The sequence below is a fragment of the Ascaphus truei genome, unplaced genomic scaffold, assembly GCF_040206685.1.
Source record: "Ascaphus truei isolate aAscTru1 unplaced genomic scaffold, aAscTru1.hap1 HAP1_SCAFFOLD_594, whole genome shotgun sequence".
NCBI lineage: Eukaryota > Metazoa > Chordata > Amphibia > Anura > Ascaphidae > Ascaphus > Ascaphus truei.
In genome coordinates, this window is record NW_027456927.1 from 34,159 (window position 1) to 50,000 (window position 15,842).

Genomic DNA, 15,842 nt, shown 5'->3' on the forward strand with positions numbered 1-15,842 from the left:
GGCTCAGCATTCTCTTAAATCTCTCTGAATTCTCCTGAAATCTCTTTCCGTTGCAAAAGATCATCACTTTCACAAACATCAAGGCCACAGCCCCATGGTTTCCAAGATTCACCTGCCCCACAACCACCACCGAGGAAACACAACCTCTCTGTGCAACGGTGACCTCCTGACTCACATTATCAGGGACCGGCTCAGAGAGTGCTGGTTTTATATCTTATGTAGGGTGACTTACTGACTGCAGACTATTAGGGACGGTAATCAGACAGTACTAGTCAGTAATGAGTAGCAATTATATCTAAGTACTGTAGGATGGAGTTAGTACTGTGTAATATCAGTGCGGAGTAGTAGAGAGTTCGTGGTATGGAGTAGGATGGAGTTAGTACTGTGTAATATCAGTGCAGAGTAGTAGAGAGTTCATGGTATGGAGTAGGATGGAGTTAGTACTGTGTAATATCAATGCGGAGTAGTAGAGAGTTCGTGGTATGGAGTAGGATGGAGTTAGTACTGTGTAATATCAGTGCAGAGTAGTAGAGAGTTCGTGGTATGGAGTAGGATGGTGTTAGTACTGTGTAATATCAGTGCGGAGTAGTAGAGAGTTTGTGGTATGGAGTAGGATGGAGTTAGTACTGTGTAATATCAGTGCGGAGTAGTAGAGAGTTCGTGGTATGGAGTAGGATGGAGTTAGTACTGTGTAATATCAGTGCGGAGTAGTAGAGAGTTTGTGGTATGGAGTAGGAGGGAGTTAGCAATGTAGGATAACAGGGACTTAGCGGTGCAGTGTAGGAGGGAGTTGGCGGAGCAAAGTAGTAGCGACTTGGTGGTATGGAGTAGTAGGGAGTGGCGTGGTAGGGCAAGGAGCTTGCAGTGCAGAGTAGCAGAGCAGGGAGATGGTGCTGTGGAGTAGCAGGGAGATGGCAGTGGAGAGTGGAGTAGCACGGCAGGGAGATGGTCGGTGCAGAGTAACAGGGAGATGACGGTTTGGCGTAGTAGGGAGTTGGTGGTGCAGAGTAGTAGGGAGATGGTGGTGCAGAGTAGTAGGGAGATGGTGGTGCAGAGTAGTAGGGAGATGGTGGTGCAGAGTAGCAGGGAGATGGTGGTGCAGAGTAGTAGGGAGATGGTGGTGCAGAGTAGCAGGGAGATGGTGGTTTGGCGTAGTAGGGAGTTGGTGGTTTGGCGTAGTAGGGAGTTGGTGGTGCAGAGTAGCAGGGAGATGGGGGTGCAGAGTAGTAGGGAGTTGGTGGTGCAGAGTAGTAGGGAGTTGGTGGTGCAGAGTAGCAGGGAGATGGTGGTGCAGAGTAGCAGGGAGATGGTGATGCAGAGTAGTAGGGAGATGGTGGTGCAGAGTAGCAGGGAGATGGTGGTTTGGCGTAGTAGGGAGTTGGTGGTGCAGAGTAGTAGGGAGATGGCGGTGCAGAGTAGCAGGGAGATGGTGGTGCAGAGTAGCAGGGAGATGGTGGTGCAGAGTAGCAGGGAGATGGTGGTGCAGAGTAGCAGGGAGATGGTGGTGCAGAGTAGCAGGGAGATGGTGGTGCAGAGTAGCAGGGAGATGGTGGTGCAGAGTAGCAGGGAGATGGTGGTGCAGAGTAGCAGGGAGATGGTGGTGCAGAGTAGCAGGGAGATGGTGGTGCAGAGTAGCAGGGAGATGGTGGTGCAGAGTAGCAGGGAGATGGTGGTGCAGAGTAGCAGGGAGTTGGTGGTGCGGAGTAGCAGGGAGATGGTGGTGTGGAGTAGCAGGGAGATGGTGCTGTGGAGTAGCAGGGAGATGGTGCTGTGGAGTAGAAGGGAGATGGCAGTGCAGAGTGGAGTAGCACGGCAGGGAGATGGTCGGTGCAGAGTAACAGGGAGATGGCGGTTTGGCGTAGTAGGGAGTTGGTGGTGCAGAGTAGCAGGGAGATGTTGGTTTGGAGTAGCGGGGAGTTGGCAATGTTGGGTAGGAGGGCAAGGAGATGACAGTGTGGAGTAGTAGGGAGATGGTGGTGCAGAGTGAAGTTTAATTATTTATTTATTTATTTATAAAATATTTTACCAGGAAGTAATACATTGAGAGTTACCTCTCGTTTTCAAGTATGTCCTGGGCACAGAGTAAAACAAATAATACATGAAGTAGCAGGGCAGGGAGCTTATGGTGCAGAGTAGCAGGGAGATGGTGGTTTGGAGTAGTAGGGATTTGGTGGTGTAGTGTAGGAAGTAGGAAATGTGGAGTAGGGAGATGGGGAGTAGTGCGGTGTGGAGTAGCAGAGAGATGGCGGTGGGGAGTAGCAAGGAGTTTGGTAGTGCGGTGTGGAGTAGCATGGAGCTAGCATTGGGGAGTAGAAGGAAGCTGGTGGTACGGAGTAGCAGGGAGTTAGCGGTATGGAGTAGCAGGGAGTTCTCTGCAGGCTGAGGGGCCTCCTCCCTGCACAGTCACATCTGCTGTTTACTGTATTATAGCTGAGCGAACGCTGTCCTGAGGTGACCCTGCCGGCTCCTGATGCCCCCCCCCCTCTCTCTTCCCCCCTCCTCTCTCTTCCCCCCTCTCTCTCCCCGCCCCTCACTTAATGTCTTTGTACAGTCTGTGGTTGTATTTGGATCCAGATCAAGAGCTGGTTTCATTGGGCTCAGCGGCCTGTGAAATATAAATAAACACACACACACACACACACACACACACACACACACACACACACACACACACACACACACACACATATATTATTTTTTTTACATATATATATATATATATATATATATATATATATATATATATATATACACACACACACACCTGTACATATATAGACAATAGAAACATCAGATTTTTGTGCGTTTCAATACATTGTATTGCTGACTTACCTCTGAGTGCTGCCTCTCTTTGCTGCCCTGCTGGATGGTAACCTACTCTCTACATTATTTATTGGACTAGCACCAGGCGTTTTTGGATATCTACACTGGAGTGCTTGCTGCATATATATATATATAATCAAAAAAAAATAGATAATACCGTTCTGTGGCTAACGAAATGCTTTTATTTGTGCGAGCTTTCGAGATACACTGATCTCTTCTTCCGGCGATGTTACAAGCTCGGCTAACACGGTACTGATACCTCTACATATATATATATATATATATATATATATATACATGTCATATCTCATATATATATTAGACAAAGCGTAAGTGCTCGGTGAGATATGTTACAGAAGCGGTGACCAGATGTACAGATGTAGTAAGACTCACTGTCCCCGGCGTCGCGGTCGACGAAGCGAATGTCTGCGGTGCTGGAGACAGTGTCTGCCGCAATCACGCTGCTTTTAATCCTCCGGTGCCACAATCACTGCGGCTGCGTGACTACGGGTGGCACCCGCACCCAAACCACTTCGGCTTGCTACATCTGCACAAAGGATCAGAGTGTTAGAGCATCTTCAGACAGGTTCTGGGATTATACACGGAAATAGTTTTTTTTTGTCACACAACCACACACCCTTCTCTGCGGCGGTGCATGGATTACACACACACAGCCTCCTCGCCCGGCACACTGTGGGAAGGGAGGGGGTTAATGCAATCTCAGGGAGACAGGAGGATGTAACCTCATTAGCACCAACCAAGTGACCTCACTCAGCCATGGAATAGCTTAACCCTTCACACACCACAGGGCCCAGCAGCTCAGCTTCAATCTGGAGCAAATGTTGACCTTTTTACTGCTGGAGAGCCAAGCAATGCATTGCAGCGCGATATAGTAACATGCAGCATGATAATAATAACACGCAGCGCGATATAGTAACATGCAGCATGATAATAATAACACGCAGCGCGATATAGTAACATGCAGCATGATAATAATAACATGCAGAGCAATATAGTAACACGCAGTGATATAGTAACACCCAGAGCGATATAGTAACATGTAGCATGATATAATAATAACATGCAGAGCAGTATAGTAACATGTAGTATGATATAATAATATCATGCAGAGCAATATAGTAACACGCAGTGATATAGTAACACCCAGAGCGATATAGTAACATGTAGTATGATATAATAATAACATGCAGCGCGATATAGTAACATGCAGCATGATAATAATAACATGCAGAGCAGTATAGTAACATGTAGTATGATAATAATAACACGCAGAGCAGTATAGTAACATGTAGTATGATATAATAATATCATGCAGAGCAATATAGTAACACGCAGTGATATAGTAACACCCAGAGCGATATAGTAACATGTAGCATGATATAATAATAACATGCAGAGCAGTATAGTAACATGTAGTATGATATAATAATATCATGCAGAGCAATATAGTAACACGCAGTGATATAGTAACACCCAGAGCGATATAGTAACATGTAGTATGATATAATAATAACATGCAGCGCGATATAGTAACATGCAGCATGATAATAATAACATGCAGAGCAGTATAGTAACATGTAGTATGATATAATAATATCATGCAGAGCAATATAGTAACACGCAGTGATATAGTAACACCCAGAGCGATATAGTAACATGTAGCATGATATAATAATAACATGCAGAGCAATATAGCAACACGCAGAGCGATATAGTAACATGTAGCATGATATAATAATATCATGCAGAGCAATATAGTAACATGCAGCATGATATAATAATGAGTGATATAGTAACATGCAAGTGATATAATACCGTGCAGCATGATATAATAATATGCAGAGCGATATAGTAGCAAGCAGAGCGATATAATAATACCATGCAAAGCGATATAATACCATGGAGCGCAATATACCATGCAGAGAGATCTAGTAACATTCAGAGCAATATAATAGCACGCAGAGTGATATAACACGCAGAGCACTATGAGGCCATGCAGAGCGATTATAATACTACCATGCAAGGTGATATATTAGCATGCAGAGTGATGCATAATAATAATACCATGCAGAGTGATATAGTAACATGTAGAGCAATATAATAACACCCAGAGCTATAATAACATGTGGCGTGATATAATAATACCATGTGGCACGATATAATAACGTGTGGCGCGATATAATACCATGCAAGGTGATATAGTAGCATGCAGAGCGATGCATAATAATAATACCATGCAAAGCAAAATAATACCATGCAGAGTGATATAGTAACATGTAGAGCAATATAATAACACCCAGAGCTATATAATACCATGTGGCGCGATATAATACCATGCAGAGCGATATAATACCATGCAGAGAGATATAATAACATGCAGAGCGATAGAATACCATGCAAAGCGATATAATAACATGCAGAGTGATATAATAACATGCAGAGCGATATAATAATACCATGCTGTGTGATATAATAACATGCAGAGAGATATAATACCATTCAGAGAGATATAATACCATGCAGAGAGATATAATACCATGCAGAGAGATATAATACCATGCAGAGAGATATAATACCATTCAGAGAGATATAATAACATGCAGAGCGATATAATACCATGCAGAGAAATATAATAACATGCAGAGAGATATAATACCATTCAGAGAGATATAATACCATGCAGAGAGATATAATACCATGCAGAGAGATATAATACCATGAAGAGCGATAGAATACCATGCAGAGCGATAGAATACTATGCAGCGTGATATAATAATACTATACTGTGCGATATAATAACAAGCAGAGCGATATAGTAATATGTAGAGCAATATAATAACACCCAGAGCTATATAATACTACCATGCGGTGCGATATAATAACAAGCAGAGCGATATAGTAATATGCAGAGGAATATAATAGTACCATGCAAAGCGATATAATAACATGCAGAGTGATATAATAACATGCAGAGCGATATAATATTACCATGCTGTGTGATATAATAACATGCAGAGAGATATAATACCATTCAGAGAGATATAATACCATTCAGAGAGATATAATAACATGCAGAGAGAGATAATACCATTCAGAGAGATATAATAACATGCAGAGCGATATAATAACATGCAGAGAGATATAATACCATGCAGAGAGATATAATAACATGCAGAGAGATATAATACCATGCAGAGAGATATAATACCATGCAGAGAGATATAATACCATGCAGAGAGATATAATACCATGAAGAGCGATAGAATACCATGCAGAGCGATAGAATACTATGCAGCGTGATATAATAATACTATGCTGTGCGATATAATAACAAGCAGAGCGATATAGTAATATGTAGAGCAATATAATAACACCCAGAGCTATATAATACTACCATGCGGTGCGATATAATAACAAGCAGAGCGATATAGTAATATGCAGAGGAATATAATAGTACCGTGCAAAGCGATATAATACCATGCAGAGTGATGTAATAATACCATGCAGAGCTATATAGTAACATGCAGAGTGATATAAAACCAAGCTAGGATCCATATATAGGATGCTCAGTTCAGGGGCGTGACATTCATGTGACTTCTGTTCTGTCCTCTGATTGGCCGGACAGGTATGTCGCCCACGGTGAAGAAATCTGAGAAGGACATGTCACCGTTTCATAGCCCGTCCCCTCAGGACACGTCCCCGCGGATCAGCGGCTACACACAGCATCACAGGCCTGTCATAGCCGTGCATAGCGGTGAGTGTTTGGAAGTGGTTGAGTGTATAGCCCTAGAGGTTCACATGGGTGAGCACATAGTCCCGTCAGATCAATGGGCACACACGCTCGGCGCTTTAATAAACATATTTTTTAAACGTTCCCGCTTGCTCGATAGCCCGCAATGCGCCCCTCCTCCTCCCCCCCCGCGCGCGCGCCCACAAGTTGCAGGACAACCGGCGCTCATGCTCTAAGCATGAGCACGCTCAGCGCCAGCGGGGACAAAGCCGAACATACACGTGAGTTTCAGTTTATAAAACTACACGTTGCGGCCTAAGCAACAAGTATGAAATTAGCAGGAGTAGAGAGTCCTAAGGGCCACACATGGGTCAGCAGCTGAAGAGCCCTGTTTTATTGTATATTTATGTATCTCTCTCTTCTCTCCCTCCTCTCTCTCCCCTCCCCCATCCTATCGCCCCCATGCTGTATCTCTTCCCACAATCCTATATCTCTCCCTACCATCTCTTTCCCCTTTTCCGTCTCATCTCTCTCGCCTCCCCTCCCCCCTCCATCCCCTCTCTCTCTCCCACCCCTTCCCTCTCCCACCCCTTCCCTCTCCCCCCTCCCTCTCCCCCCTCCCCTCTCCCCCCCTTCCCCCCCCTCTCCCCCTCCCATCCCTCCTCTCTCTCTCTCCCCCCCTCCCCTCTCTCTCTCCCCCCCTCCCCTCTCTCTCTCCCCCCTCCCCTCTTTCTCCCCCCCTCCCTTCTCCCCCCCTCCCTTCTCCCCCCCTCCCCTCTCCCCCCATCCCCTCTCCCCCCTCCCCTCTCCCCCTCCATCCCTCCTCTCTCTCCCCTCCCATCCCTCTCCCCCTCTCTCTCTCCCCCCCCTCCCCTCTCTTCTCCCTTCTCCCCCCCCTCCCTTCTCCCCCCCCCCTCCCTCTCCTCCCTCTCTCTCTCCCCCTCCCCTCTCTCTCCCCCCCTCCCCTCTCTCTCCCCCCTCCCCTCTCTCTCCCCCCCTCTCTCTCCCCCCTCTCTCTCCCCCCCTCCCCTCTCTCCCCCCCTCCCCTCCCCTCTCTCCCCCCCCTTCCTCCCCTCCCCCCCTCCCCTCCCTCCCCCCCTCCCCTCCCCTCTCTCCCCCCCTCCCTCCCTCCCCTCTCTCCCCCCTCCCTCCCTCCCCTCTCTCCCCCTCCCTTCCCTCTCTCTCTCCCCCCCCTCCCTTCCCTCTCTCTCTCCCCCCCTCCATTCCCTCTCTCTCTCTCCCCCTTCCCTCTCTCTCTCCCCCCTTCCCTCTCTCTCTCCCCCCTCCCTTCCCTCTCTCTCTCCCCCCCTCCCTTCCCTCTCTCTCTCCCCCCCTCCCTTCCCTCTCTCTCTCCCCCCTCCCTTCCCTCTCTCTCTCCCCCCTCCCTTCCCTCTCTCTCCCCCTCCCTTCCCTCTCTCTCCCCCCTCCCTTCCTCTCTCCCCCCTCCCTTCCCTCTCTCCCCTCTCTCCCCCCCTACCTTCCCTCTCTTCCCTCCCCTCCCTCCCATCTCTCCCCCCCTCCCTCCCATCTCTCCCCGCCCTCCCATCTCTCCCCCCCGTCCCTCCCATCTCTCCCCCCCCCCCTCCCTCCATCTCTCCCCCCTCCCTCCCATCTCTCCCCCATCTCTCCCCCCCCTCCCTCCCATCTCTCCCCCCTCCCATCTCTCCCCCCCTCCCTCCATCTCTTCCCCCCCTCCCTCCCATCTCTCCCCCCCCCCGCCCTCCCATCTCTCCCCCCCTCCCTCCCATCTCTCCCCCCCTCCCTCCCATCTCTCCCCCCCCTCCCTCCCATCTTTCCCCCCCCCTCCCTCCCATCTCTCCCTCCCCTCCCTCCCATCTCTCCCCCCCCTCAAAACCATCTCTCCCCCCCCCCTCCCTCCCATCTCTCCCCACCCTCCCTCCCATCTCTCCCCACCCTCCCTCCCATCTCTCCCCACTCCACTCTCCTCAGGCCTGGCTCGCAGTCCTCACACCTCCGCCACATTACACTTTCCCACCTCTTCCCTCCTCCCCCAAGCCACCTCCACCTACTTTCCCCACACGGCTATACGCTATCCCCCTCACCTCAACCCCCAGGACCCCCTCAAAGACCTGGTGTCCCTCGCGTGCGACCCCTCTAACCAGCAACCAATCCCGGTAAGACTGGAGCGGAGTACAGAGGGGGTGGGGGGGCACTACTGTGTGGGGGGCAGTACTGTGTGGGGGGTACTAGTTGTACTATCAATACTTGGCACGGGTACCCGTTATTTGTTTGACTGATACCTCTCTCCCCTCCCCCTCTCAGCTGAATGGGAGCGGCCAGGTGAAGGTTTCGAGTCACTATATTTCTACGCAAATGCTGGCCCCGCCCCCTCCGGGGATGACTCGCCTCTCGCTGAGCTCCGACACCAAATCAACCACCACGTCTGACGGGGGCACCACCTCGCCCACTTCCCCCAGTGAGTACCTTGTGGGGCAGAAAGGCACTGTGGGAGTTGGGCTACCATTTTTGTGGCAGCAATCTCAGTATTTTACTATGGAGGCTGCCCCCTCCCACCGCAGGGTGACACCGTGATACCTGCAAAGGGGCGCATGGCATCTCCCACCGCAGGGTGACACAGTGATACCTGCAAAGGGGCGCATGGCATCTCCCACCGCAGGGTGACACAGTGATACCTGCAAAGGGGCGCATGGCATCTCCCACCGCAGGGTGACACAGTGATACATGCAAAGGGGCGCATGGCATCTCCCACCGCAGGGTGACACAGTGACACATGCAAAGGGGCGCATGGCATCTCCCACCGCAGGGTGACACCGTGATACCTGCAAAGGGGCGCATGGCATCTCCCACCGCAGGGTGACACAGTGACACATGCAAAGGGGCGCATGGCATCTCCCACCGCAGGGTGACACCGTGATACCTGCAAAGGGGCGCATGGCATCTCCCACCGCAGGGTGACACAGTGATACCTGCAAAGGGGCGCATGGCATCTCCCACCGCAGGGTGACACAGTGATACCTGCAAAGGGGCGCATGGCATCTCCCACCGCAGGGTGACACAGTGACACATGCAAAGGGGCGCATGGCATCTCCCACCGCAGGGTGACACCGTGATACCTGCAAAGGGGCGCATGGCATCTCCCACCGCAGGGTGACACAGTGATACATGCAAAGGGGCGCATGGCATCTCCCACCGCAGGGTGACACAGTGACACATGCAAAGGGGCGCATGGCATCTCCCACCGCAGGGTGACACAGTGATACATGCAAAGGGGCGCATGGCATCTCCCACCGCAGGGTGACACAGTGACACATGCAAAGGGGCGCATGGCATCTCCCACCGCAGGGTGACACAGTGACACATGCAAAGGGGCGCATGGCATCTCCCACCGCAGGGTGACCCAGTGATACCTGCAAAGGGGCGCATGGCATCTCGCACCGCAGGGTGACACAGTGATACATGCAAAGGGGCGCATGGCATCTCCCACCGCAGGGTGACACAGTGATACATGCAAAGGGGCGCATGGCATCTCCCACCGCAGGGTGACCCAGTGATACCTGCAAAGGGGCGCATGGCATCTCCCACCGCAGGGTGACACCGTGATACATGCAAAGGGGCGCATGGCATCTCCCACTGCAGGGTGACACCGTGATACATGCAAAGGGGCGCATGGCATCTCCCACTGCAGGGTGACACCGTGATACATGCAAAGGGGCGCATGGCATCTCCCACCGCAGGGTGACACCGTGATACATGCAAAGGGGCGCATGGCATCTCCCACTGCAGGGTGACACAGTGACACATGCAAAGGGGCGCATGGCATCTCCCACCGCAGGGTGACACAGTGACACATGCAAAGGGGCGCATGGCATCTCCCACCGCAGGGTGACACAGTGACACATGCAAAGGGGCGCATGGCATCTCCCACCGCAGGGTGACACAGTGATACATGCAAAGGGGCGCATGGCATCTCCCACCGCAGGGTGACACAGTGATACATGCAAAGGGGCGCCTGGCATCTCCCACCGCAGGGTGACACAGTGATACATGCAAAGGGGCGCATGGCATCTCCCACCGCAGGGTGACACCGTGATACATGCAAAGGGGCGCATGGCATCTCCCACCGCAGGGTGACACAGTGACACATGCAAAGGGGCGCATGGCATCTCCCACCGCAGGGTGACCCAGTGATACCTGCAAAGGGGCGCATGGCATCTCCCACCGCAGGGTGACACAGTGATACATGCAAAGGGGCGCATGGCATCTCCCACCGCAGGGTGGCAGTGATACATGCAAAGGGGCGCATGGCATCTCCCACCGCAGGGTGACCCAGTGATACCTGCAAAGGGGCGCATGGCATCTCCCACCGCAGGGTGACACCGTGATACATGCAAAGGGGCGCATGGCATCTCCCACTGCAGGGTGACACCGTGATACATGCAAAGGGGCGCATGGCATCTCCCACCGCAGGGTGACACCGTGATACATGCAAAGGGGCGCATGGCATCTCCCACTGCAGGGTGACACAGTGACACATGCAAAGGGGCGCATGGCATCTCCCACCGCAGGGTGACACAGTGACACATGCAAAGGGGCGCATGGCATCTCCCACCGCAGGGTGACACAGTGACACATGCAAAGGGGCGCATGGCATCTCCCACCGCAGGGTGACACAGTGATACATGCAAAGGGGCGCATGGCATCTCCCACCGCAGGGTGACACAGTGATACATGCAAAGGGGCGCATGGCATCTCCCACCGCAGGGTGACACAGTGATACATGCAAAGGGGCGCATGGCATCTCCCACCGCAGGGTGACACCGTGATACATGCAAAGGGGCGCATGGCATCTCCCACCGCAGGGTGACACAGTGACACATGCAAAGGGGCGCATGGCATCTCCCACCGCAGGGTGACCCAGTGATACATGCAAAGGGGCGCATGGCATCTCGCACCGCAGGGTGACACAGTGATACATGCAAAGGGGCGCATGGCATCTCCCACCGCAGGGTGACAGTGATACATGCAAAGGGGCGCATGGCATCTCCCACCGCAGGGTGACCCAGTGATACCTGCAAAGGGGCGCATGGCATCTCCCACCGCAGGGTGACACCGTGATACATGCAAAGGGGCGCATGGCATCTCCCACTGCAGGGTGACACCGTGATACATGCAAAGGGGCGCATGGCATCTCCCACTGCAGGGTGACACCGTGATACATGCAAAGGGGCGCATGGCATCTCCCACCGCAGGGTGACACCGTGATACATGCAAAGGGGCGCATGGCATCTCCCACTGCAGGGTGACACAGTGACACATGCAAAGGGGCGCATGGCATCTCCCACCGCAGGGTGACACAGTGACACATGCAAAGGGGCGCATGGCATCTCCCACCGCAGGGTGACACAGTGACACATGCAAAGGGGCGCATGGCATCTCCCACCGCAGGGTGACACAGTGATACATGCAAAGGGGCGCATGGCATCTCCCACCGCAGGGTGACACAGTGATACATGCAAAGGGGCGCATGGCATCTCCCACCGCAGGGTGACACAGTGATACATGCAAAGGGGCGCATGGCATCTCCCACCGCAGGGTGACACCGTGATACATGCAAAGGGGCGCATGGCATCTCCCACCGCAGGGTGACACAGTGACACATGCAAAGGGGCGCATGGCATCTCCCACCGCAGGGTGACCCAGTGATACCTGCAAAGGGGCGCATGGCATCTCCCACCGCAGGGTGACACAGTGATACATGCAAAGGGGCGCATGGCATCTCCCACCGCAGGGTGACCCAGTGATACCTGCAAAGGGGCGCATGGCATCTCCCACCGCAGGGTGACAGTGATACATGCAAAGGGGCGCATGGCATCTCCCACCGCAGGGTGACCCAGTGATACCTGCAAAGGGGCGCATGGCATCTCCCACCGCAGGGTGACACCGTGATACATGCAAAGGGGCGCATGGCATCTCCCACTGCAGGGTGACACCGTGATACATGCAAAGGGGCGCATGGCATCTCCCACCGCAGGGTGACACCGTGATACATGCAAAGGGGCGCATGGCATCTCCCACTGCAGGGTGACACAGTGACACATGCAAAGGGGCGCATGGCATCTCCCACCGCAGGGTGACACAGTGACACATGCAAAGGGGCGCATGGCATCTCCCACCGCAGGGTGACACAGTGACACATGCAAAGGGGCGCATGGCATCTCCCACCGCAGGGTGACACAGTGATACATGCAAAGGGGCGCATGGCATCTCCCACCGCAGGGTGACACAGTGATACATGCAAAGGGGCGCATGGCATCTCCCACCGCAGGGTGACACCGTGATACATGCAAAGGGGCGCATGGCATCTCCCACCGCAGGGTGACACAGTGATACATGCAAAGGGGCGCATGGCATCTCCCACCGCAGGGTGACACAGTGATACATGCAAAGGGGCGCATGGCATCTCCCACCGCAGGGTGACACCGTGATACATGCAAAGGGGCGCATGGCATCTCCCACCGCAGGGTGACACAGTGACACATGCAAAGGGGCGCATGGCATCTCCCACCGCAGGGTGACACAGTGATACCTGCAAAGGGGCGCATGGCATCTCCCACCGCAGGGTGACACCGTGATACCTGCAAAGGGGCGCATGGCATCTCCCACCGCAGGGTGACACAGTGATACCTGCAAAGGGGCGCATGGCATCTCCCACCGCAGGGTGACACAGTGACACATGCAAAGGGGCGCATGGCATCTCCCACCGCAGGGTGACACAGTGATACATGCAAAGGGGCGCATGGCATCTCCCACCGCAGGGTGACACAGTGACACATGCAAAGGGGCGCATGGCATCTCCCACCGCAGGGTGACCCAGTGATACATGCAAAGGGGCGCATGGCATCTCCCACCGCAGGGTGACACAGTGATACATGCAAAGGGGCGCATGGCATCTCCCACCGCAGGGTGACACAGTGACACATGCAAAGGGGCGCATGGCATCTCCCACCGCAGGGTAACACAGTGACACATGCAAAGGGGCGCATGGCATCTCCCACCGCAGGGTGACCCAGTGATACCTGCAAAGGGGCGCATGGCATCTCCCACCGCAGGGTGACACAGTGATACATGCAAAGGGGTGCATGGCATCTCCCACCGCAGGGTGACAGTGATACATGCAAAGGGGCGCGTGGCATCTCCCACCGCAGGGTGACCCAGTGATACATGCAAAGGGGCGCGTGGCATCTCCCACCGCAGGGTGACACCGTGATACATGCAAAGGGGCGCATGGCATCTCCCACCGCAGGGTGACACAGTGACACATGCAAAGGGGCGCATGGCATCTCCCACCGCAGGGTGACACAGTGATACATGCAAAGGGGCGCATGGCATCTCCCACCGCAGGGTGACACAGTGACACATGCAAAGGGGCGCATGGCATCTCCCACCGCAGGGTGACACAGTGACACATGCAAAGGGGCGCATGGCATCTCCCACCGCAGGGGGACTCAGTGATACATGCAAAGGGGCGCATGGCATCTCCCACCGCAGGGGGACTCAGTGATACATGCAAAGGGGCGCATGGCATCTCCCACCGCAGGGTGACACAGTGATACATGCAAAGGGGCGCATGGCATCTCCCACCGCAGGGTGACACAGTGATACATGCAAAGGGGCGCATGGCATCTCCCACCGCAGGGTGACACCGTGATACCTGCAAAGGGGCGCATGGCATCTCCCACCGCAGGGTGACACAGTGATACATGCAAAGGGGCGCATGGCATCTCCCACCGCAGGGTGACACAGTGATACATGCAAAGGGGCGCATGGCATCTCCCACCGCAGGGTGACACAGTGATACATGCAAAGGGGCGCATGGCATCTCCCACCGCAGGGTGACACAGTGACACATGCAAAGGGGCGCATGGCATCTCCCACCGCAGGGTGACACAGTGACACATGCAAAGGGGCGCATGGCATCTCCCTCCGCAGGGTGACACAGTGATACATGCAAAGGGGCGCATGGCATCTCCCACCGCAGGGTGACACCGTGATACATGCAAAGGGGCGCATGGCATCTCCCACCGCAGGGTGACACCGTGATACATGCAAAGGGGCGCATGGCATCTCCCACCGCAGGGTGACACAGTGACACATGCAAAGGGGCGCATGGCATCTCCCACTGCAGGGTGACACCGTGATACCTGCAAAGGGGCGCATGGCATCTCCCACTGCAGGGTGACACCGTGATACCTGCAAAGGGGCGCATGGCATCTCCCACTGCAGAGACACCCAAGGGGTGGGCAGTATCCCTGCAAGTGTCACCTCCATCCGTTCACTCCACTGCAGGGGTGGCCAACTCCAGCCCTCAGGGGCCACCAACAGGTGAGTGACTCAGTCGCAGCAGGAATATCCTGAAAACCTGGCCTGTTTGTGGTCCTTGAGGACTGGAGTTGGTCACTAGCCTAAGGCCAAGTCCATGGTGTGGGAGATGGCGCGGAGGCGTCCGCACGGGGCGCGATCAGACTGCCTTACGGCAGTGATCGCGCCCATAGACCGTGCGGGCGGAGGCAGGAGGGGGCGCGCGTTGCGCAAGAAATCAGTTGAAACTGATTTCTTGGCGTGACACGCGGGTCACGTGAGCGGTTCGCCCAATGAGGGCGAACCAACTCCGTGACCCCCCTAGGAACGCCCTCCATGGCCCGTCGACCATGACCAGGGAAAGCACCTGCTTTCCCGCAGTCTCCGCACGCCTCCACGCGGGCGAAGGCGCCATGGTCCCAGCCTTATACAGACCTCCTCCCCCCCTTCCCTCCACCCTGGTACATCTAACATGCTCAACGCTGACACCCAGTGGCAGCTGGACCCAACTGCACCAACCAGCAGATTAAATCAGTAATCCCCTCCGAGAACTTTTTTTTAAATCTTACCTGAACCGGGAGATGTGTCATTTATTTGGCCGCCAGGGTCACTAAAAGAAAGCGGCTTTTCTATTGGCTGCCAGTGTAAACACTGACCCCTGCGGCCATATTGTTTCCCCTGTTTGCCCAGGGGTGACCTGGTTAGAGGACTCCCCCTGGTTCAGGGAAGATTTGCCAAAAATGCGAATTATCCAGGGTGGCTCCTTTATTTCCTAACGCTTTTTACACCGGTTTTACGGGCGAGTGTTTGCTGCATTTACGGAACCATCAGTGCCCCGATACCCACTGTGTGCCCACTGTCTGTACGCTGCGTGCCCACTGTCTGTACGCTGCGTGCCCACTGTCTGTACGCTGCGTGCCCACAGTCT

The 15,842-nt window shown here is 53.8% G+C and overlaps 1 protein-coding gene across 1 annotated transcript in view; it reads left to right on the forward strand.

The window, feature by feature from the left end:
- NFIC (nuclear factor I C) overlaps window positions 1-15,842 on the forward strand; it is a 40,401-nt gene that overhangs the window by 9,668 nt on the left and 14,891 nt on the right. The window contains exons 5-7 of the mRNA XM_075584443.1: window positions 6,470-6,598; window positions 8,525-8,709; window positions 8,858-9,011. Coding sequence (XP_075440558.1) covers window positions 6,470-6,598; window positions 8,525-8,709; window positions 8,858-9,011 — 468 coding nt within the window. The remainder of the gene's footprint in view (window positions 1-6,469; window positions 6,599-8,524; window positions 8,710-8,857; window positions 9,012-15,842) is intronic.